General features: G+C 41.9%; 2 protein-coding genes across 2 annotated transcripts in view; one reads left to right on the top strand and one right to left on the bottom strand.

Annotated features, from left to right (window-relative positions):
- LOC133408034 (ATP-dependent RNA helicase DDX19B-like) overlaps positions 1-1,198 on the bottom strand; it is a 51,538-nt gene extending 50,340 nt beyond the window's left edge. Inside the window, exon 1 of the mRNA XM_061686512.1 lies at positions 1,098-1,198. The gene's annotated coding sequence lies outside the window, so the exon portion shown is untranslated. The remainder of the gene's footprint in view (positions 1-1,097) is intronic.
- vwa5b1 (von Willebrand factor A domain containing 5B1) overlaps positions 1-23,914 on the top strand; it is a 47,013-nt gene that overhangs the window by 15,227 nt on the left and 7,872 nt on the right. The window contains exons 8-21 of the mRNA XM_061686500.1: positions 670-846; positions 1,669-1,779; positions 5,283-5,485; positions 6,336-6,450; positions 10,081-10,266; positions 10,973-11,171; positions 11,526-11,722; positions 11,934-12,120; positions 15,718-16,011; positions 16,736-16,873; positions 18,000-18,128; positions 18,756-18,827; positions 23,033-23,102; positions 23,824-23,914. The exon at positions 23,824-23,914 is cut by the window's right edge and continues 33 nt beyond it. Of these exons, the coding sequence (XP_061542484.1) occupies positions 670-846; positions 1,669-1,779; positions 5,283-5,485; positions 6,336-6,450; positions 10,081-10,266; positions 10,973-11,171; positions 11,526-11,722; positions 11,934-12,120; positions 15,718-16,011; positions 16,736-16,873; positions 18,000-18,128; positions 18,756-18,827; positions 23,033-23,102; positions 23,824-23,914 (2,169 nt within the window). The remainder of the gene's footprint in view (positions 1-669; positions 847-1,668; positions 1,780-5,282; positions 5,486-6,335; positions 6,451-10,080; positions 10,267-10,972; positions 11,172-11,525; positions 11,723-11,933; positions 12,121-15,717; positions 16,012-16,735; positions 16,874-17,999; positions 18,129-18,755; positions 18,828-23,032; positions 23,103-23,823) is intronic.

Genomic DNA, 23,914 nt, shown 5'->3' with positions numbered 1-23,914 from the left:
GTGACTAAAAAAAGAGGCATCAAGCTTTTGCATGATAGGAGTGGCATATGTTTCCAAATTATTCGACCTCAGGAATATTCGACTTTAGAAGTTCCGTTCTTCTTTTCCTTTCGGGTTATCTCGTTAGGGCTCGCCACAGCTTGTCATCCTTTCCCATGTAAGTCTACCTCCTGCTTCCTCCTCTCAAACACCACTGCCCTCATGTCTTCCCTCACGACATCCATCAACCTTGTCTTTGGTCTTCCTCTCGCTCTCTTGCCTAGCAGCTCCATCCTCATCATCCCAAAAAAAAAAAAAAAAAAAAAAAAAACCCAATACAAAGTATGTAATGTACAATGTATTTAAACCTTTATGTACTTAGTGTATTTGGTCTTATGCAATTCATTTACATGCACAGCATATTTTTACAGCGAAAACAATCAGCTTGTCAACAACACAATATGTCTTTACAATAGCACAAGTTGGGCCTCGCAATGCCTCATGTTTGTTCTTATAACAGCTTGTGTGGTCATTTGTCCCTTCAGACCTCAGTGCGACCAGCTTTAACATCACAATGCGTTTCTATGGAAACACATCAATTGACCATCACACTCGGCCTGAAATTTTGCTGTTATATCCACAACTGGGAGTCAAGGTCACCACTCATTAACACTCCTCTGTGTTACACAGGTCGAAGCCATCCACAGGCGGCTGCACAAGGACATCCTCCACAATCCTGTGGTCATGCTCAACTTCTGTCCCAACCTCAAGCCTGTCAGCTCCGACCTAAAGAAGGTGCACGGAGAGTTCATCTTCCTCATTGACCGTAGCGGCAGCATGAGCGGTGTCAACATCAACCGCGTAAAGGTACTTCACTATCTGAAATTATTAAATCGCATCCATGTTATGTCATGCATGAGGAGGGAGTGAGTCCATTTGGGCCATTTAAGGTTAAATGTCATGTTGACTGGGACTCCACTAAACTCTTCATTAGGTCTCTCATTGGTAAGGCAGTAAAAAAAGTTTTATCTGCCAGTCAATTACCAAAAACAATAATGATTATATTCAACATGTTGCAATAGGAATCAAATACAGTACAATGGAACGTCTTTACTTACATGCCTCCCAATGTTGTCCAATTTGAAATTCAACAAGACATTTCAGGAAAAGTATGCCTTTAATCCATGCACGAAACTCCTGTCATCACTGTGCTACATACTGTAAGTGTTCTCTTCTAAGAGCATTAAAGGATTAACTCACATTTTTACGACACTCATTTCGAAAAAAGGAGTGGCTTTAAGTGTTCCTCTAAAGATTGTACAATGGGCTTGTTCTTCTAGAGTACTGTTTGTAAGACATTTTCTTTATCATTAATTCTCAGTGGCGGTTGTTGGACGGACACCCACTAAGCCCATGTGTAATATTAATCGGTAGCATACAGTACTTTACTAAGAGCTGTGCTTTACTCCATATAGTAAAATTGTACCTTGAAAATTGTTACTGGTGGGGAGGTGGCAAGGAGAAGGTATTGATCTGACATTCGACTGTTCTCTTAAAATCAGCTGGTTTCTTCAGTTCCTTTGTAGTCCTTGTTGCTCAGCAAAAGAGTTTAGTTTTGTTAAAGGTTGTTATTTCTACTGCTTTCGCACTATGTTGTGCTCACATATTTGATGTATCACACTGTCCCAGGATGCAATGGTGGTGATTCTCAAAAGTCTCCTACCAGGCTGCCTGTTCAACTTAATAAGCTTTGGCTCCACCTTCAAATCTCTTTTCTCCAGCAGTCAGAACTATGAAGAGGTAAAACTGAAAACTTCCTGTATTTTATGTGACTTGTTTGTGCTTTTTCTTTTTTTGTTAACAGTGCATCTGCCTCCTGTATAATGTTAGATACAGTGCCATTAAAAAGAATGTGCCTCCTTCATTATTACTGATATTTTTTCATCCATCTATTTTCCGAACCACTTATCCACACTAGAGTTGAGGGTGTCATGGTGCCCACCCTGAACTGATTGCCAGCCAATCGCAGGGCACATATAAACAAACAACCATTCACGTTCACATTCAAACCGACGGGCAATTTAGAGTCTATAATTAATCTACCATGCATGTTTTTGTAATGTGGGAGGAAACCGGAGTACCCGGAGAAAACCCACGCAGGAACGGAGATAACATTCCAATGAAGTTGGGAGATTGTGTTAAACATAAATAATAACAGAATACAATGATTTGCAAATCATGTTCAACCTATATTTAATTGAATACACAACAAAGACAAGATATTTCATGTTCAAACCGATGTTCAAACGTTTATTTTTTAACAATAAATGTTTGGGAACTGAGGACACTAATTGTTGAAGCTTTGTAGGTGGAATTCTTTCCCATTCTTGCTTGATGTACAGCGTCAGCTGTTCAACAGTCCGGGGTCTCCGTTGTCGTATTTTACGCTTCATAATGCACCACACAATTTCAATGGGAGACAAGTCTGAACTTCAGGCAGGCCAGTCTAATACCCGCACTCTTTTACTACGAAGCCACGCTGTTGTAACAGTTGCAGAATGTGGCTTGGCATTGTCTTGCTGAAATAAGCAGGGGCGTCCATGAAGAAGACGTTGCTTGGATGGCAGCATATGTTTCTCCAAAACCTGTATGTCCCTTTCAGCATTAATGGTGCCTTCACAGATGTGTAAGTTACCCATGCCATTGGCACTAACATAGCCCCATACCATCACAGATGCTGGCTTTTGAACTTTGCGTCCATGACAGTCCGGATGGTTCTTTTCCTCTTTGGCCCAGAGGATCCTCTTTGGCCCACAGAACACTTTTCCACTTTGCTTGAGTCCATCTTAGATGAGCTCGGGCCCAGAGAAGCCAGCGGTGTTTCTGGGTGTTGTTGATAAATGGCTTTTGCTTTGCATAGTAGAGTTTCAAGTTGCACTTACGGATGTAGTGCTGAATTGTATTTACTGACATTGGTTTTCTGAAGTGTTCCTGAGCCCATGTGGTGATATCCTTCACACATTGATGTCGGTTTTTGATGCAGTGCCGCTTGAGGGATCGAAGGTCACGGCCATTCAATGTTGGTTTTCGGCCTTGCCGCTTAAATGAAGTTATTTCTCCCGATTCTCTGAACCTTTGGATGAAATTATGGCCGTAGATGATGAAATCCCTAAATTCCTTGCAATTGTACGTTGAGGAACATTGTCCTTAAACTGTTCGACCATTTGCTCACGCACTTATTCACAAAGAGGTGAACCTCGCCCCATCTTTGCTTGTGAATGACTGAGCAATTCAGGGAAGCTCCTTTTATACCCAATCATGGCACCCACCTGTCCCCAATTAGCCTGTTTACCTGTGGGATGTTGCTTTGATGAGCATTCCTCAACTTTCTCAGTCTTTTGTCCCACCTGTCCCAGCTTTTTTGGAACGTGTTGCAGCCATACAATTCCAAGTTAATGATTATTTGCTAAAACAATAACGTTTATCAGTTTGAACATTAAATATCTTGTCTTTGTCGTGTATTCAATTAAATATAGGTTGAACATGATTTGAAAATCATTATTATTCTGTTTTAACACAACATCCAAACTTCATTGGAATTGGGGATGTAATTAAATGTTTCAGATCATCAAAAAAATGGTTTCAACATTCTACAAAGACAACCCAAGTCAATATAAAATGCAGTTTCTAAATAGTGATTATATCCATGAAGGGAAAAAATATCAAACCTGTCTGGCCTCATGGGAAAAAGTAATTGCCCCCTGAACATACTGTAACTGGTTGAGTCACCCTTGTCAACAAAAGGTGAAATCAAGCGTTTGTGAAAACTAGTGACGAGTCTTTTGCATTGCTGTCATTGGTCCACTCTTGTTCGCAGAATTGTTTTGTCATATTGGATGGTTTTTGACCATGAACTGCCCATGTAGGGTCATACCACACCATTTCAACTGGATTGAAAAAAATTAAATAAGTTTTAAGTCCTAACTTTGAAATTGCCCCTTCAAAAGCTTAAATTAAAAAAAATATATATTGTTATTATTTTTTCTGTGTGTGTGTGTTTTTTGGTTTTGTTTTCAGCGTTGGACTTGCTGGTGTGTTTCGGGTCAGGTTGTTTTTCTGTTGCATAACCCAAGAGTATTTGAGTTTGAGGGCACAAGCTATATGTTCACCTGCAGGATTTTCTGGTAGACAGCAGAATTCATTGTTCCATATAGAGAAACTGGGTTTGCCAATTGTTACAGTAGATTAGTTTATAAAGGAATGGAGACTTTAATATGAGATGCATTTCTCATCCTCTGCAGCACTGTTTAATCTATCTTTTTGTGGCTTATACAATAGCACTTCAGCTTCATATTACAGATCAATCAACTCCAGTGATGAGGGCAATGGGGAGCTTTTTAAGATTGTTAGTGGACTGAAACAAAACTGATATATTACTCAGTAGTTGAAGTGTGTGTCAGGAGAAATAATGATGGACAAAAGTTATATTTTATTTTGTTATTCTCTTGGTAGCTTCTTTCGTGTTTTCATTTACCATAATGTGTTTTTGTAAAACGTAAAGAACATTTAGTTGTCAGAGAACATAACATGCAGGTTTACCAACATTTAATATGATTTAGTCTTCAGTGAACCAAGCATACTTGTTTTTGTGAAGATAATTTCACGTTTCAAATTCAACAGAATGTATGTGTTTTGGTTAGCATATAAAATGATTAAGACTCGGTTTATACTGCAGTAAGTTGGAAGAATCATTTTTCTTGTCATAAAGACAGGTTCAATCGTTAAATTTGTCCTCTGTATTTAGTAGTGAAACCAGCAAACACACATATTGACACACACAGAGGAATGGAGGATTCATATGTAGCATTTCAAGTGGCACTGATTTGTGTTTACATTTATGGAACACATACTCAAACAACCCGCATGCCCAGATGCCCAAATTGCACGTACATTAACTCCACAAGCATCAACACTGGGCATGAAAGCATAGAAGCAAACAATCCATAAATAATACAAATATTAACCATTACCAATATTTTTGTAAACATTTACGACAATGTAGTGTCTTCAACAAAGCTAACAAATGTTTTGATGACTTTGGGGAAGTCTGAGTACCTGAAGCTACACAAACACAAGGAGAACAACAACAACAACAACAACTCCACATGTATGCAGATTTGATCCCAGTACCTTCTGGCATAGAGGAAACAATGCTAACGATTCATTCGCTTTGCTGCCTGTTAGTGTAAACTGAAATTTCCTCCAATGGGAAAATAATTTTTTTCTCCCCCAACATAATTCAGGAAGCACTCGCCCAGGCCTCCGAGTACGTTCGGAAGATCCGAGCCGACATGGGGGGTACAAACATCCTGGCACCCCTCAAATGGATTCTGAGGCAGCCAATGTTTCCTGGACACCCCCGTCTCCTTTTTCTGGTGACTGACGGGGCAGTGAGCAACACAGGAAAAGTGATCGAGCTGGTGCGCAGTCACACGCGCTACATCAGGTAGGTCAACCACGTGCACGCATTATCTTATGTTTCTGCTCGTTTTGTACACAGGACATGCTTACGATGCTCACTGATGCCATGGACTAGGATTTGAGAGATTGGTGGTGTTTAATTGCAACATATATTTATTGATTGAGCTTTAATCCCATCAATATGTGAACATGCAACTGAAATAACATCCCCAGTAATAATATGTCAAAGACAAAATCGATCCACGGCACTGAGGGAAATCATCTTGTTTTTCTGCGCAGCCCCGAGTCTCTAAATCCTTCTCTGGAGTCACCATTTAAATGGAGGCCTGTAACTGCCTTTGTCTTGTCGCTATTATTGAACGACTGCCCCCAAATGCTCACACATCCAGATGTTGCCAGTTCAGAAATGGATTAATCTCTTTTTCCATCTGGTGACATTTCCACTTTATCGGCCCTGTTCTTGACTCATCTCTCGTGTTTTGGCCTGCATTTGTGGCTTTGTTTGCCACAAGCATAACTGAAAACTGTTTATCTCAAAGTAAAGATTTCAGATGATTAAATTTTGCTGACGGCTGCAAATGCATTTTTACTCTGCCAGTAAATCCATACATCTCTGACTGCGAAATAGACGCACTCTCCACCTTGGTACCATTAACAGATTCCGTATGGTTAGCTATAATGAACAGAAAAGCAGTGATTGTAAGGTGCCATCACCAGAGGATCTTATCACTGACTCAGCTTTCAACCAAATTTGCTAGGAATAAATCACCTACACTGCTCACAGCCAATTTGATACGTAATCTGAGGATTGTTATGATATACAATTCTTAATGACAGCATCTTTCAGCATTCATGTTCAAGTTCTGTTTGCACAGATGCTTTACGTTTGGCATCGGGCAGAATGTTTGCAGAAGGATGGTGCTCGAACTAGCAGCAGTGTCCAGAGGAACAGCTGAGTTCCTGGCCGAAGGCGAGAGGCTCCAACCAAGTGTATGTCCTTTTACCAATATTCCAGACAGCTCTGTTGCAGTTCAGTCATGATAAAAACGTGACCTGATCCAACTGGCAAATGAACCAATCAGGTTTCAGGTTACCCTAAACATCATAATGACGGCAAAACTAACGGTAGAATGTAAAAAGATGAGACAGTTGAACACATTTTTGGGTTAGCATGTATGCAATTAGCATGTCATATGGTAGTATCGTTGACCAAAAATTGCCCAAATTTAATCATTAAATACACCATTAAATAATTAATAAATTGTGTCATTAATTAAAATGTTTATTATTAACTCATTAAAATACAAATTCATTTTATGTAAAAGAATGCTTACTAGGACTGGTTGTTATAATACCTTAAATTATCAACGCATCAGCTGTATGGGTTGGAGATGTTCTGGGTGCGGTTGGGTAGGGTGATGACGACTTGGTGCCACTGATACGAAACATCATCAGTTGTGCAACCTGGTCTCATTGAGTGTTTTGGCCTTTTTCTCACAAAACACCCTCATCTGAGGCTGGCCCATCACAGGCTGATCAGATCTGGGTGTGTGGCGCATCGGCGGCACCAGGCCGTCATTTAGGAAACAGTCCATCCTGTTTCCTTATGTTTCAGTCACAGCCAGGGACTCTCTCTTTGATGGCCTTCCTTTGGGCCTGCCCTCTGATTCCCACCTCCTGAAGTTAATTACATAATGATTTCACTATTTTCTGTAATTTGCTGTGTATAATACACTCTCGAGTATAATATGCACCCACAAAATCGACCTCCAAAATCAGGAAAACCCTTCTACCTGTGTATAATATGCACCGTCAACAAAGATGGTGATTGACTCAAATCAATGCTCAAGGATACGGTAAATATAACATTTTAATAGTACTGTTGAAACTAGTACAGTTTTAAGGTTCCCTTCTGACAGCAACAGTGATCACTTTCTTCTTAAAAGCAGCAGAGTAACTTGTCCTTTTCCCAGAGGTGGGACTAAGACACATATGTGCAAGTCACAAGCAAGTCTCAAGTCATAACCTTCAAGTCTCAAGCAAGTCCCAAGTCACTGTGGGAAAGAATCAAGCAAGTCACGTCGCCACTAAATTTCAAGCAAGTCAAGTCATCACTTGGTTTTAGCAAGTTGCAAGTCAAGTCAAAAAAATCTTACTCCAGTCACAACATATACTGGTGTGGTAATCAAATATTCTTTCACAAATTTCTTTCCCCATAAATCATAACACAAAAAAAGTATTCACACCTTATAAACGTTAAATCAAAACAACTGAGATTGTGATTGATTAAATTTATTTTACTGAATTGTTTTAAAGTTGAATTTCAAACTCAATTTAACTGAAGTTTATTTCAGAACAGATTATGCTGTGTACTTTGTGGTGAGAGCCTTGTAACTCCTGCGGTTCTTAAGAGAACGCAATTAAGCAAAAGCCTAGACTGTTTTCTATTGGTCAAATATAATTAAATGTGTACCTAATGGGGCGACACGGTGGGTGACTGGTTAGAGCGTCTGCCTCACAGTTTTGAGGACCGGGGTTCAATCCCCGGCCCCACCTGTGTGGAGTTTGCATGTTCTCCCCATGCCTGCGTGGGTTTTCTCCGGGCACTCTGGTTTCCTCCCACATCCCAAAAACATGCATGGTAGGTTAATTGAAGTCTCTAGATTGCCCGTAGGTGTGAATGTGACTGCGAATGGTTGTTTGTTTAAATGTGGCCTGCGATTGGCTGGCAACCACTTCAGTGTGTACCCCGCCTCCTGCCCGTTGATAGCTGGGATAGGCTCCAGCACTCCCGTGACCCTTGTGAGGATAAGCGGCTCAGAAAATGGATGTATGGATGTAAATAATAGTTTAGGTGTGAATGTGAGTATGAATGGTAGTGAGTACTGTGATTGGCTGGCAACCAGTTCAGGGTGTACCCCACCTCCTGCCCGATGATAGCTAACATTTTAATGGTGACACTTCAATAAACAGGTTCAGTACTATGAAAATTATATTCACACGTAGCTACTCACTATTTATAGTGTGCTTACTAATGGTGGAACGGACTTTTGTCAACGATCTTTTTATCGTCGTGATCGTAATGCAAAGTGATCCCATACAGTAGACCTGTAACGCACCTAGCGTCTTCTAGCGTCGACTCGTTTGTCATGCCCCCAAACGTCTCTACACTTTTTTTTTCTTTTTAACTCCACAACTTTCCCTAGCAACGCCGCTTCACTTCTTCTGCATTCAGCGGTCGTCATTATATTTGAGGCGCTACTTTATGCTCTAGAGTGCACGCCGCTTCGACCCATTAATAGAGAGAGAAAAAATCGAGTTTTGTGTGCCTATGAACCGAAACGAAAGGTTCAGACAAGTATCATCATCCGTCCCCCCCTAGTTACGTTACTTAGCTGCACTAAAATCTTCACAGTCACATTATTTTTTATTTTTAATCTTCCCAAACCAGTCTATGAAACTGTTTGACCAGCTAGCTAAACTGTAAATTAGCTTACCTGTGTTTGTGAGTTTTGCAGTGACAAATGTAGTTCGATGTTGTTGTTAATGCGCGAGAGACTTCATCAACAACATAATCCTTGAATCCATTTTTTTCCTATCTTTGCAGCTCCTTCCGTCGTAATTCAAGCAGGGCGCTACTTCACACTGGCAAGTGCGCAACAATGTTACCAGGTTGGCGTGAATGACCACCCCAAAACGTTTCTTACGTAAAAAAAAAAAAAAAAAAAAAGAAGCAAAACTGTGTCTCAATTAAAATGCAGATTTCCAACTCTAAACGAGATGACCCGTCAAGTCATGTAGTTCAAGTTAAAGTCAAGTATTTCTGAAGTATTTGTCAAGCAAGTCGCAACTCATTAAACTGGCAACTGCAATCTTGTACTACTGCTATTGCTCTAGTCAAGTAATTTGACTCCCCCCATCTCTGCCTTTTCCTCGACATGTTTTAACCTGGAAGATCTGCTCCGTGAAGTTGCAGTATAAAAAATCCAAATGCTGTCTTGTAAAGACGCCAAATCCTATGCCCTCAATAATCTCTGTGTGATATGCTCGCACATAAAGGTGCAATAAAAGTGGCTGCGCTCATAGACTGTCGGGAGGGAAGATGCATTTTCCGGGTGTAGGCATAGTTAGCTAGCTAACTGCATATCGTAATTGCTAACCGCTGATGCAAACAAAGGTGTTCAAGTTTTTATATAATGGGGTATGGACAATTCATGCTGCAGCCAAAGTGCGTCACTGTGATCGGTCTTAGCCACACCCACAAAAGAAAACCCCAAAAAAACCATCAGGAAACCTGAAATGGTGAGAAATATTTTAACACAATGTCTCCGCAATTGAGTACTACATAATACTCAGTCTTTGCACATGTTTTTAGCAATTATATTCAAACAAATCTCTGAATTCGCTTTACAGGGTCTTAAACGATGCGGAACATACCGCTCCTAAGACCAAACATTATTCCTGTTTTAATTCTTGTGACCACTACAAGAAAGGTGTTATATCACACGGGTTGTTGTGACACATTTTGGTTTGCTTAACCCTAAAGTGGGAGAAAGGCACCATTTTTTTTAAACCCATCAATGGATTCACTACAACCTAACTATGTTATTGTCTTGGCAGATGATAAAGTCTCTGAAGAAGACCATGTGCCCGTTCCTCAGTGACATTTCCATTGATTGGCTTTTTCCCGAGACCAAGGAAGTCCTGCTTTCACCGGTGGGCAACACCTTCCTGTATCCTGGGGACAGTCTCATTGGGTACGCCGTGGTTTGTGACGCCACCCGCTACCACGCCGACCCCAAATCTGTAAGTATGACGTCTTGGGCCACTGTCCCATTGAAACAGACATACTGAAACGTACAGTTTCCCGCTTTGCAGTTCTACCTTGAAACACCAAATGCAATGCACACAGATCCACAAAGCTGACTGATGACACTCTAGTGTTCATGTACCGTAACTGTGAAAACGCACAAGTGCTTAAAGGCGAAGGAAATTTTTTTGGGCAGGAATATATTGTATTTGCCCCCACTGGTCTAAACAGGGTATACTGATTAATTATAATTAAAATGTATTGTACATAAAAGTTGAATAGAATTGCCTCAACATTTGTGAAAAGATTGTTTCTAAATGATTAAATACAAATATATTCCACTTATAAGTTAACTACAACTGAATTGAATACTCAGCGTTTGACCATCGAATTCAGTGATTTTTTTTTTCATACCACTAGAGGGAGCCCGCATACAACTGGTGGTGCTCGTACCACACTGAAACTCACTGGTGTAGTGTACATAAAATGTTGTAATGGAAAAAGTTAAACTGTAAAATTAACTCAAAATCACGACATACTGTATAAAAGTTTGGTTTTGGTTGACTTCTGAGAGTCCATTCAAAAAGACCATCATGCAGTGTCGACGCCACACATGTAGCCCTCATTATCTTCCCTAACCAGTCAAACATAAGACCTTTATCTTTACCGACACGCGTATCTCACATTTGTCATGATTTACAGGATAAAAGAAGACGATACAGCATGATGCGCTCCGTTGGCTCTGGCAGCTCTGTCTTTTATCCCTCCCAAGAGGAGGATTTACTGAAGACCTCTGCTGATGAGCAAGCATCCTACAGAGAAACACGCAGCGAGGCTCTCCATGACTCCAACCAGGACTCTGTGATGGATGCCATCTCTGTTGGTATGGAACTTGACGGCGGTGAGAACCCTACTAAGATCACTTCCTGTCTATCGTCTACACCCAATGTCGGCATTGATCATCAATTGGGTTTGTTTTTCTGGTGAAGAGATTTCAACAGCGCTATTTTTAGAATGATAACAGAGCCAAGATGCTCGAGGTTACTTGTCCCTTCTCTACTAATCAATATTGCCCATCAGTCTTTTTCAAACCTTCAAGGGATTATTTTTTTCATGTCAAGCAAGAAGATTTTTCTAAGCATTCTTGAGCCAACATCTGTGATGCTTTTTCCTCATTATTTCTTTTTTCCAATCCAGTATTACTGGTCAAGTCATTAGTTAACCTTTTTCCTGGGCCTTTCTGCTCCGTTGTCAGGATTGGAGGGTCAGATGTCGGCAAGAAGGCGAGCGTACAGCACCAACCAGATAACCGAGCATTTCCCGGCTAAGAAGTACACTTCCAGCGATCCCAGCTCCATCATGCCGAAGAATCCTCTTAGGCGAGCCAAAGTCCAGGAGCTGATTGGCCACGTGAGCCCAGACCACGAGGCCCAGTGGAAGAGAGACTACCAGGTGTCACACTTTTGAGACACACATTGATAGTGAGGAAAATGTCAAGTTGCCAACACTTTTCAAATTTGGGGAAAATCTTTCATTGTATCACTCGTTTTTCATTACAGTTGAGCCAAGAAACTGCTATAACTACAGTATTTGAACATTCAGTTGACGTAATTAATTTTTTTTTTTTTTTTTAACAAAAAATTCACATTTGTGTTATGTTCAGCCTCAGCTGGTCAGTCTGTGTGCCGCATCCTCCGGAGAGCATCCGGCAGGCATTCCCCTTCCACTCCAGAATGACCCGCCAGGGGAAGTGGGCTCGGAAATGTCGACCCCAATTCGCAACACTGCGGGAGAGGATGGTTCTAGATCGTCCACAGACAGCCCTTCTTCAGGAAGTGTGGGAAATACAGGTGAGACATAACATTTGTTGGAACCTCTCATTTAAATGCCCCTGATTTCATATGATTTGGTGGTTGTGAGAAATACGCCTGTCTAATGACGCACAAAAACCCAAACGAACGACATCAGTGCAAAGCTTGTGAGACTACTGCTCAGTGCGACTCGAAAATTTTTTGCAAAGAGGAACAAGAAAAACAGGATTCCAAATTTATTGCAACGCAGTGAAGTTGTTCACACTGCTCAGTACAATATGGCTTAATCAGGGGTGGTAATTAGATTTCTAAAATGGACAGATAGGCAAGTTCATTCTTCGATGGAGTGAATTCGTTTGTTAAAATGTGGATGTAAAATATGTAAAACGTTGATTTCAATAATGAAATGTAATAATTAATTCCCATTTTATCATTAATCATGTATTTTAAAAAATATAAATTAATAAAATAATGACAGACTCCAGTACGCCGGCAAAACTAGTGAGGATAAGCGCTAAGGAAAATGGATATACAGCGGCTGAAATAAGTATTTAACACGTCACCATTTTCGTCGTTAAATATATTTCCAAAGGTGCTATTGACATGAACATTTCACCAGATGTTGGGAACCACCAAAGTAATCCATACATACAAAGAACGTAGAACAAATAAGATCAGAAATTAAGTTGTTAAGTTCCTTTTTGCACCTCCCTTTCTTCATGTGTTCAATACTTTTTCCCTGTGTCATTTCACATTTTTACACACAACTTGTTTTCTGAGTTTATTTGTTCTACTTTCTTTGTATGTGTGGATTACTTGGGTTGTTACCAACATCTGGTGAAATTTTCAGGTCAATAGCACCTTTGCACGTATATTTAGTGAGAAAAATGGTGACGTGTTCAATAGTTATTACAGCCGCTGTAAATACATCCATCCATTTTCTGAGCCCCTTCTCCTCACTAGGGTCGCGGGCGTGCTGGAGCCTATCCCAGCTATCATCGGGCAGGAGGCAGGGTACACCCTGAACTGGTTGCCACCCAATCACAGGGCACATACAAACAAACAACCATTCACACTCACATTCACACCTACGGGCAATTTAGAATCCCCAATCAATCAACTACCACACATGCTTTTGGGATGTGGGAGGAAACCGGCGTGCCCGGAGAAAACCCACACAGGCACAGGGGAGAACATGAAGAACATGCAAACTCCACACAGGCGGGGCCGGGGATTGAACCCCGGACCTCAGAACTGTGAGGCAGACGCTCTAACCAGTCTTCACCGTGCCGCCTGTAAATACATATACAGTAAAATAAATAGATTAAAAAATTGTTCAATGAAATAATTTTTTTTTTTTTAAATCAGTTTATTTGAAAGGGGACAATGCAATTTCATAAAACACATGAAATACACGGTTAAAAAAGCCAGAATTAGCCAGAAGGCTAGTTTTAATCTGTAGTCCCCTGGCCATGATCTAAAAAAGCAGTAAAATACATCTACAAGACAATATAATACAGGATACATAATCAAAGACTTACTATACTATTAAGAGAGAATAAAACCACAAATCATTTGATCATAACAAAAAAAAAAAACATCATAACATACTTGTCTTTTAGTGTTGGCAGCTATAGGTGTTAACAAGCCACATTTTCAGTTTTTTTGTGAAGGCCTTGTATTTTGTAAGCAGTTTAACCTCCTCAGGTACTGAGTTCTACTCACCAGCGCTCCTCACTGACCAGGCTGACTTACTGAAAGTGCTCCTGCGCAGAGGAATGAGACAGTCACCTCTGACAGAGCCTCGAGTGACACGCTCAGAGCTGTTTCTTTGGCTGATGAACTCAGCCAGAGGAGCTGGAGCCAAATCATGCAGTACTTTATAAATCAAATTTAAATCTGCAAATATGTGAAGACTGTCCCAGTTTAAAAGACTGTATTTTTTTTTAAAATTACACAGTGATTATAGTGCCTTGGTTTTTTATCCATCACTTTAATTACTTGTTTGTACAAAACTTCCAATGTTTTTTTTGCATTCTGACCAGCCTGGGACCAACTGGTTATGCAATAGTTAAAGTGACTAAGAATCATTGAATACAAGTAAATTTTTGCGGCTTCAGTTGACATTTCATTTCAAATTGCACGAAAATTTCCGAGGTTTAATTTGATATTTTTTACACAATTTGTCAATATGGGCTTTAAAGGAAAGCTGTGAATCTATTATTAACCCAAGATATTTGTATTCTCTGACAATTTGCATTTTTTCTCCATTAACAAGTATGTCGGGGTCAGGTGATACTCTTATTTGTTTTAGTGAAATACATGCCTACAGTTTTAGAAACCTTTAGCTGTAGACAGCACTCCTGCAACCAAGTTGTGACACAGGACATTGTATTAGTGAGTTTAGCAGCAACAGTATCTTTGGCCTCTACCACTGCCAGGTGGCAGTGGTAGAGGCCCAGCTAGCAGAGGTGGAGGCCCAGCTAGCAGTGGTGGAGGCCCAGCTAGCAGTGGTGGAGGCCCAACTAGCAGTGGTGTTGGCCCAACTAGCAGTGGTGTTGGCCCAGGTGGCAGTGGTAGAGGCCCAGCTAGCAGAGGTGGAGGCCCAGCCGGTAGAGGTGGAGGCCTAGCTAGCAATGATGTTAGCTGATCTAGCATTGGTGTTAGCCCGGCTGCTTGAGGTAAAGGCCCAGTTGGCAGTGATGTTGGCCCAGGTAGCAGAGGTGGAGGCCCAGCTAGCAGTGGCCCAGGGTTTAGTTCAACATCACCAGCCAAAAGAAGTATCAGCAAGAGATTAAAAACACCCAGGAGTGGTTTGCCTGTGACAGCCTGTTCCTGCTCACCTGGGGGTGGCCTAGCATGGCCATAGTCCAGTACCCTTGTGAATAGCATGTGCTGACTCCATCTGGCTGGATACAAGGTTAGCCTGCCCCTTTTTCTTGGACAAGATAGAGGGTTATCCAAACAGCAAAGGAATACGTTGATAGCATAATCCATGGCCCTATTTGATCTTTGGATGACTTTTTAAGCAAACGCACAGGACCTGCCAAACTGTGTGGCTGCACCCTAGCAGCCATCTTGTTGTTTCCTTAGAGAAACACACCATTCAGATGCATGTGGACATATGAGTATACCTTCTCGTTTATCTCCGTCTTGGTGTACAGTAGTTACACGATGGCCTGCTGCTCTCTCATCTCATGTTTCTTAACTGGTGGAGTGCGCATATCAAAGAAAAATCATTCAATTAACCATGCTTTTTATTAGATAAATAAAAATAACAAAATTACAGTATATTTTAATTAACACATTTTAGGGGAAAATGGCTAAATTAATGCAACAATATTACAATATGTATGTTATAAAATTGCAGGACTTGATAATGTACTGTAAATCCTTGGTGAAAGATGGATGGCTGAAAGATTGTACTCTATACTATAAAGTGAGCTGCTCATAGACTGTTTATGAACTGATTCAGGAGGCTAAAATCCCTCCCAACACACTTCCCACTACAGAATGATCTGTCAAATAATCTGATTCTGGCTGACTTTAGCCAGATTTGGGGAATCGGTTTCAAAGTCGACCAGATTGTCTTCATGTACCGCTAAAGGAATCATTCTCCTTCTTGTGGTGTTGCAGAAGGATATAGCCACCAGCTGTGTCAGGCTGAAACGCCACAAGAGAACCGCAGCGCAGACGCAGGCTCGGCGGGCAAGCAGCGAGGAGAGTGCAAGGCCGTGGTATCAGGACTGCTCTGGGGAAAGGCTGTGCAGTGGGAGGTCCTCTTTGACGTTGAGCCCTTCTTGAAGGGGCGGGAACGTGAGGAGAAGGTTCACGAGGAGCTGTGGAACGAGACCTTCCACCATCTGGCTGCCCGCTCCATCATCCACGACTTTGAGCACATGGCAGAAAGGGAATGCGACATTGAGCACGGTGATTATTAATAACTGATTTATGAAGACAGAGATGAACTTCTACCATTTACATTATATAGGCTGTACCAAGATCTAAAACCTTCAGGGGTTCTTGTTCTAAGTGAGAGACAGAATACCTTGGTAGCCCTGGGCATCCAAATGACTTTGGGTGGGCATGAACAACTCCGCCCCAGCCCCCTTCCCCTCTAAAGAATAATGTACAGTATTTTGATCAGGAGAAAATCCTGTCCACACTTTTTATAGAAATAAAGAGTTGCATATTGATATTTACCTCTTTCCTACCTTGTTATTGTTGATAATTATTGTGAGAAATCATTAACTCAATCAGTGTCTCCACATAGACGAATATCATGAATTATTAACAATAACATATAATTCAAGGTAATTTGAGCAAATTTGTTGTTTTTGAAGTGCGTAACAAACTGGTAGCCCTTCTCATTAATCAGTGGAAGTTGTTCTCTCCTTCAAAAAGGTTGGTGACCCCTGATCTAAACCGTTGTTTTCAGGCAGCAAAGCTGAATAAGTCTGTTGGAGAAAGAGCTCCTATGCTGCTGCAGTGTCATGGAGAGGATGTGAATGATTGTCATTTCTTTTTAAATCCTTCGCACTGATGCCGCTACCCCAGCAGACAACATCAAAGTAGATGGCGCTTGCTACCACAGACTGGTAAAAGTAAAAATTAAATGTGATATTATATGGTATATTTCTATGTGATTTCATAGGCATTGGCAGGAAGTACCATGCTTACGCCATTCAAACCAGCAAAGCATGCAACATACTGAGCAAATACACTGTGTTTGTTCCCGTGGACCTGGATACAAATGAATGTCTGCAGACGTGTATTGAATACATCAACCCTGGTGAGTTGCCTCGACTCGTACAGCTTTTATTGTCAGGTTTTCAACCATAGGACGACAACAACAACACAAGTAAATCCTTGTGAATGTGTTCTAATCTTAAAATGTTTCGCAAAGAAACAGTGGGTTTCAGGTGTGTCTATTTCAAATATATCCGCAGGTGTGTCTGTAATTAACTCAGAAGTTTCCCCAAAAATTACATCATCTGGGTTTTCCCAAATTAAATGCATAGTAATCTTACTCTATTTAAATGTCCGACTTTGTAGAAAGTTATAAAAAAATTGCCAAAAAATAATTCTCTCATTATTCTGGTATTTACCAAATACAAATAATTTTGGTAATCCTATTTCACCAAAACAGGAAAAGCTCAGTCTGATTTCATGTCAGACAGTGAGGAAAGTGTCTTCTTTCATAAACTAACATCTGGATATCTGGTTTCAACTGCACATGCATATATATAGTGAAGATGCGATGTCTCCACATCTTCACTGGACTGTATATGTCTATAGTATGATTGAATAACCACTACCATAGCAAGCCAGCGTAAGCTAACAACCAATCTTAGCAAAATTAACTTCAAAATTGTAGTGGTACGATGAAATGTAGACCTTGGACTAAATAAATAGTACTTCCAGGAGTGGGCTCTGATGAGCTTAACTAAATCTTAACTTGAATGCCACTGAACAGGGAACGAGCCAACGCCAAAGTGCTGTGTGCAGGGATCGAGCCAGGATGTGATGTATTTATGTTCAGGGTGATGAAATGTAGCCAAGAGGAGCGACTGCACTCGTCAAACTTTTAACAAGAGTCAATGTGTCAAGATATGTGCACCGCAGTTTGGAATTGCATCATGATTTCAGACAACAGAGATGAACAAAACAATGTTACTCATTATTATCAACAGTATATATTTTTATCCTGCTCATATAAAAATAGATATACAAATATTTTAGTTGTATTAATAGTTTGAAATATTTTAATTTTATTATCAATATTTTTATTAATTTTTTTGTCTTCAAGAAAAGTAATGTGGTAACCATCACCAGTGGTGGGGCGGTACCCTAGCCCACCACTGCTTTCAACAGAAAGAACCCTTTTATCGAACATGACGTCTCTTTCTCACTTTTAGGTGATGACTTAAAAAGAAGCTCACGCTCCAGTTCAGGAAGCAGGAAGAACCGCGCTTATTCCGTTGGACTGGGCCGCTCTCAGTCTGGCAGCGTGTCGGAGGAAGCGGAAGACGTGTTGCCGCCCAGCAGTACGGTGCTTTTGATCTCAAGTAGTCACATCGCCCCTCTTATGACATGTCACGCGATGCAAGTTAATATCACTGAAACGATGCACCTTTTGAGTTATGACATTTTTTCTTGTAGATTCAATGTCAAGCTGAATTTATTATTGCAGTCTGATTGTTTTGCTTTTATCCTACATACAGTATGCATACTATATCATAAATAACTGGAGGATTCCCAGCGGTGATGATCAGAATCAGAATCATAATCATCTTTATTCGCCAAATATGTCCAAAAAACACGCAAGGAATTTCTCTCCGGTAATTGGAGCCGCTCTAGTGTGCCAACAGACAGTCAATTGACAGAGAACACTTTTGAGACATAAAGACATTGAGAAAAACAGTCACTGAGCAATAAAGGGTTGCTAGTCATCTGGTAATGCCGGTACATTTTATTATTTTATTTTTTTGAATTGTGCAAAAAGATGCAGTCCTCTAGCACTTAGAGCAGTTGGAATGACTAATATTACAATAGTCCGGTGCAATGACCATTGTGCAAAGGGCGCAGAGACTTCAAGCGAGTCGTCGATGATAATAGCTAAATCAAAGACACAGCGCTAATCCATGTCCAATTTTGGGGGTTTCTTGTGTTAGGTGTAGAAGATGGCATTTCTCCATGCAGCACTCTGTCCTCGTCCAGCTGGGAGAGATGTAGCTTCACAGAAGGTAAATACCGCACCCACCAAAGAAGGCAGATGTAACAATTAGCACCATAATTTAAAAATTATTACAAAGTCATCTCAGGGCAGCAATAATCGCTGAATGATTAACACATCTTCCTTACATTTTTGAGGTTTGGGGTTTGAATCTTGGCTCTGGCAATCCTATATCTTGTCCTGGCTTCTCTCTGTTTTTTCCCCACATTAGTTTTTCTGGTTATGTGACTTTTTTTACGTGATCACTTACTGCTAGCCCGATAATACAATTAGAATAACCAGTTACACCCAGTATGCTCCCCTCCTTGATCCATCACCTTATCGTGGTGGAGGGGTTTGTGTGTCCCAATTATCCTAGGAGCTAAGTTGTCTGGGGCTTTATGCCCCTGGCAGGGTCACCCATGACAAACAGGTCCTAGGTGAGGGACCAGACAAAGCACGGCTCAAAGACCCCTTATGATGACGGCAAACGATGGACTTGGTTTTCCCTTTCCCGGAAGCGGGTCACCGGGGCCCCCCTCTGGAGCCAGGCCTGGTGGTGGGGCTCAAAGGCGAGCGCCTGGTGGCCGGGCCTGCGCACATGGAGCCCGGCTGGGCACAGCCCGAAAGGCTTCACATGGCCTCACCACCTGTGGAGGGGCCATTGAGGTCGGGTGCAGTGTGAGCTGGGCGGTGGACGAAGGCGGAGACCTTGGCAATCTGATCCCGGCTACAGAAGCTGGCTCTAGGGACGGGGAATGTCACCTCTCTGGCCGGGAAGGAGCCTAAGCTGGTGTGTGAGGTCAAGAAGTTCCGACTAGATATAGTCGGACTCGCCTCCACACACAGCTTGGGCTCTGGTACTAGTCCTCTTGAGAGGGGTTGGACTCTCTTCCACTCTTCCACTCTGGAGTTGCCCACGGTGAGAGGCGACGAGCAAGCCGGCTTGGCGCCTATACGTTGGGGTTCACCCCGATGGACGAGAGGGTAGCCTCCCTCCGCCTTCGGGTGGGAGGACGGGTCCTGACTGTTGTTTGTGCCTATGCACCAAAAAGAAGTTCAGAGTACCCACCCTTTTTGGAGTCCTTAGAGGGGGTGCTGGAGAGCGCTCCCGCTGGGGACTCCATCGTTCTGCTGGGGGACATCAATGCTCACGTATTCTGTGCTCATCACGGATTGTCCATAACGAACACCATGTTCAAGCATCAGGGTGTCCACACGTGCACTTGGCACCAGGACACCCTAGGTCGCAGTTTGATGATTGACTTTGTGGACATGCGGACTTGCGGCCGCATTTCTTGGACACTCGGGTGAAGAGAGGGGCGGAGCTCTCAACTGATCACCACCTGGTGGTGAGTTGGCTCCGATGGTGGGGGAAGATGTCGTTCCGACGTGGCAGGCCCAAACTTATTGTGAGGGTCTGCTGGGAACGTCTGGCAGAATCCCCTGTCATAAGGAGTTGCAACGCCCACCTCCGACAGAACTTTGCTCATGTTCCGGGGGAGGCGGGGGACATCGAGTCCGAGTGGACCATGTTCCGCGCCTCCATTGCTGCGGCGGCCGACCGGAGCTGTGGCCGTAAGATCGTCGGTGCCTGTCGTGGCGACAATCCCCGAACCCGTTGGTGGACACCAACGATAAGGGATGCCGTCAAGCTGAAGAAGGAGTCCTATCGGGCTTTTTGGCCGGTGGGACTCCTGAGGCAGCTGATGGGTACTGGCTGGCCAAACGGAATGCAGCTTTGGTGGTTGCTGAAGCAAAAATTCGGGTACGTGAGGAGTTCGGTGAGGCCATGGAGAAAGACTCCCGGATGCCTTCCTGGTGGCATGTCCCACGGGGAGGAGACCCCGGGGACGACCCAGGACACGCTGGAGAGCCTGGCCTGGGAACGCCTCGGGATCCCCTCGGAAGAGCTGGATGAAGTGGCTGGGGAGAGGGAAGTCTGGGTATCCCTGCTAAAGCTATGGCCCGCGACCCGACCTCGGATAAGCGGTAGAAAATGGATGGATGGATGGACCCAGTATGCTGCTTACTTAACTGGCAACCTGGAATTCAACTTTATCCAGGTCGAAAACTGTATCAGTGCAAACGTTATTGTAGTGATGTAACTCTTGAGACCGGTCTCAAAATCACATTTTGAAAGTTTTGTTCTTGTCTCGGACTCAACTCAAGTCTTGGTCTTGTCTGGCTCTCAGACTGGCCGGACTCGGGGTTTACCATCAAGACCAGAACTGATCTGCTCTTCTTCAACTTCATATTAATGTAATAATAAGGAGAAGCACTTGGTGAAACAACAAATATCTGTTGTCAACCTCCCACCAACCCTGTCATGACTTTAATATTTGTGGTGTTGTGGCTGAGGGGCAAAATAGATTTCTATGGTCTTGGTCTTGTCCCAGTCTCTGCTTGTCTCAGTCTTGGTCTTGACTTGGTCTCAACTCCCAAAAGTCTTGGTCTTGTCTTGGTTTCGGTGAGTTCAGGTCTTGTGTGGCCTTGAGCACAACACTACAATATTGTTCTTCCATATTCTAGTCGTGGTGCATTACAAATTGTTAGCCAACTGCACAAAAAATGAGGGAGAAAAGGAATGAAAAACTACAATATTTGTTTTTGTGACTGTGCCTGCTTCCCTTGATAACCTTTAGCCTTGCAGTATTTGGGAGACGAGCTTCTGCTCTATTCTGTTCTGCTGATATCCACAAAGTTTAGTTTTAAAATTTGTTACCAGTTAGCTGCGAGGTCTTACCCTCTGCCAAGTGTGTATGTATATCACCTAAATATCAGAATGACACAGTGAAATAACTTTTCATTTGATGCAAATTTGCACAGCTAGACATTGAGCCAACAGCCATGTAAGAAATTTTTAAGCCAGTAAGACGCACAATAGAGTTGTAGGGCCCACTAAAAACATGATGGTGGTTATCTTAGAAAAGTAATATTAAGAGGTGGCTAAAGTACTCATACGCTCTACCTTAGTAGAAGTATAGAGACTCGTGTTAAAAAAGACAAGAAAGTCAAGAAAATACTGATTCAACAATTCAAAGTAAAAAGTAAAAATGAATTTTTACTGTGAATTATACACAATGTCGGTTTTAATAGTATTACGAGAAAAAAAACCTTTGCACATAAAATAATTTCCCCTGTTTTCATAACTTACATAGTGCGCTTACTTAAAAGAAGAGGAAAGAAAAGTCATATTACTATGTTGTTAAAGAGCTTTCTAGCATTGGCTTGACTTTTATGCCATCAAAACAATGTGCTCCCAAAGCATTGCTACAACATGTGAACAAAAAAAATATTAGCTAATAATATCAACTGAAAAAATACACCTTATGTATGTTTCCTCCATAACTCATTCTTCACGACAACGTCAAACAACTCACTAAAGTAACACCATGGATGGGAAATATCTTGTTTCTCCCATCAGTTGCAGTTGTCGTTAATGCTTCGTGGTTCAAGTTCCTCCTTATTGCTGTCATCCCGGTTTGCGGTTGACTTTACCTCTTTTTATTTATTTCATCTTTACATCATCTCATCATCAGCAAACGTTGAAAAGAGTATTTTGACAATTTAAAGAGTAGAAAGTACAGATATATTTTATTTTAAAGTAGTGTGTAAAAGTAGAAAGTCATCAGCAAAATAAACACAGTACAAAATAAAGTACTGATACCTGTATAATAGCGAAGTATTTGTACTTCCCACCACTGGTAATAGCACACCCGAAGTAGTATGGATGCACGTTTGGATACATTATTATGTTTGTCCAAATGGAGATTGAAGAGCAGCAGTCGTCTGAAGAAGTGGTATACGTTTAAGACACATAATTTCAGAACCTCTATCCCAGTGATTCCCAACCAATTCAGTGACCCGCATCCGGAAAAAAATATAAAGGATGCTCTTGTACCTTCTACAAAAATACCTCTGATTGAACAATGGAGGCAGAGAAGATATACCAAATTTTTGGTGTGAATTGGTTTTCAAGTCCTGTGATTGACAGGCGACTAGTCGAGAGTGTAGCCCCTCTCTTGCCCAAAGTCAGCTGGGATAGGCTCACCTGGGACCCTAATGAAGAGAAACGGTATAAAAATGGATGGATGGACGGATGAATGGATGTTTTTCATGTCATTTTGGTAACAAACATTCAAAGACTGCAGGAAAAAACTAGCTTTGTCTGTAAAAACTGTTAATAGTGGCATTGATCTTTCCCCCCCTCCCCCCTCTTCTTCCATTTCCAAGGGACACAAAGGAATCCGTCAGTGACCTCGGACCAGTCTCAGAAATCTGTTGAGAGTCTTTTTTCTGCCAGGTGGGTGGCTGGAGAAAGCCACGGTGTGTTGTGGACGCCAAGACATACACATTCTTTTCCCACCCATCCCTCAATTCTCTATCTTTTTTCTACCTCTCTCTCTCTCTCCCCTCTGTCTGCCTCCTCCATCTCTCCATCTTAACCCAACTGTTCCAGGCAGATCACCGCCACATACGGAGTCTCTGTTCTGTCCAAAGCTTCTTCCTTAGAGGGAAGCTTCTGGGGTGTCAAACTCATTTTTGTCGTGGGCTACATTGTAGTTACGGTTTCCCTCAGAGGGCCGTTATAACTAGTTTTGAAATCAGAAAGCAAAGATAATAGTCTGTTCAACAATTGTTCAAGTTACTGTAAAAAGGATTTTTTTTTAACAAAAAAAATAGCGTGCAATATCTTAGCATATTATTTATTACATATGACAATTCAAAATTTTGGTCCAGAATTTTCAAAAAGAATCATGGACGTTGATACACATGAAATCATGTGTATGATTTGCTTTTGCGGGCCACATAAAATGATGTGGCGGGCCAGATCTGGACCCCGGACCTTGAGTTTGACACCTGTGCCATAGAGCTTACTCATTTGGGATTCAGTTGGTTTTCTTTAAGGTTTGAGGCATGTGGTTGTAGACCTGCACCCATATGTTAAGTGCTTTGAGATAAAAAAGTGCCAAAATACAGTAAATAACACTGACTTGACTTGAGGCATGTGTCTCCTCGGCCAGGTTGGCGCTCAGCAGGACTCGTCTTCTGACAAAGGCTGCCAAAGGATTCATGAGCAGATCCCACAGCAAGTCGGGTGATTCCATGGGAGAG

This window comes from Phycodurus eques, chromosome 1 (assembly GCF_024500275.1).
Source record: "Phycodurus eques isolate BA_2022a chromosome 1, UOR_Pequ_1.1, whole genome shotgun sequence".
Classification (NCBI taxonomy): domain Eukaryota; kingdom Metazoa; phylum Chordata; class Actinopteri; order Syngnathiformes; family Syngnathidae; genus Phycodurus; species Phycodurus eques.
Note: the sequence above shows the minus strand (reverse complement) of the source record. Positions and strands in the feature narration are given on the sequence as shown.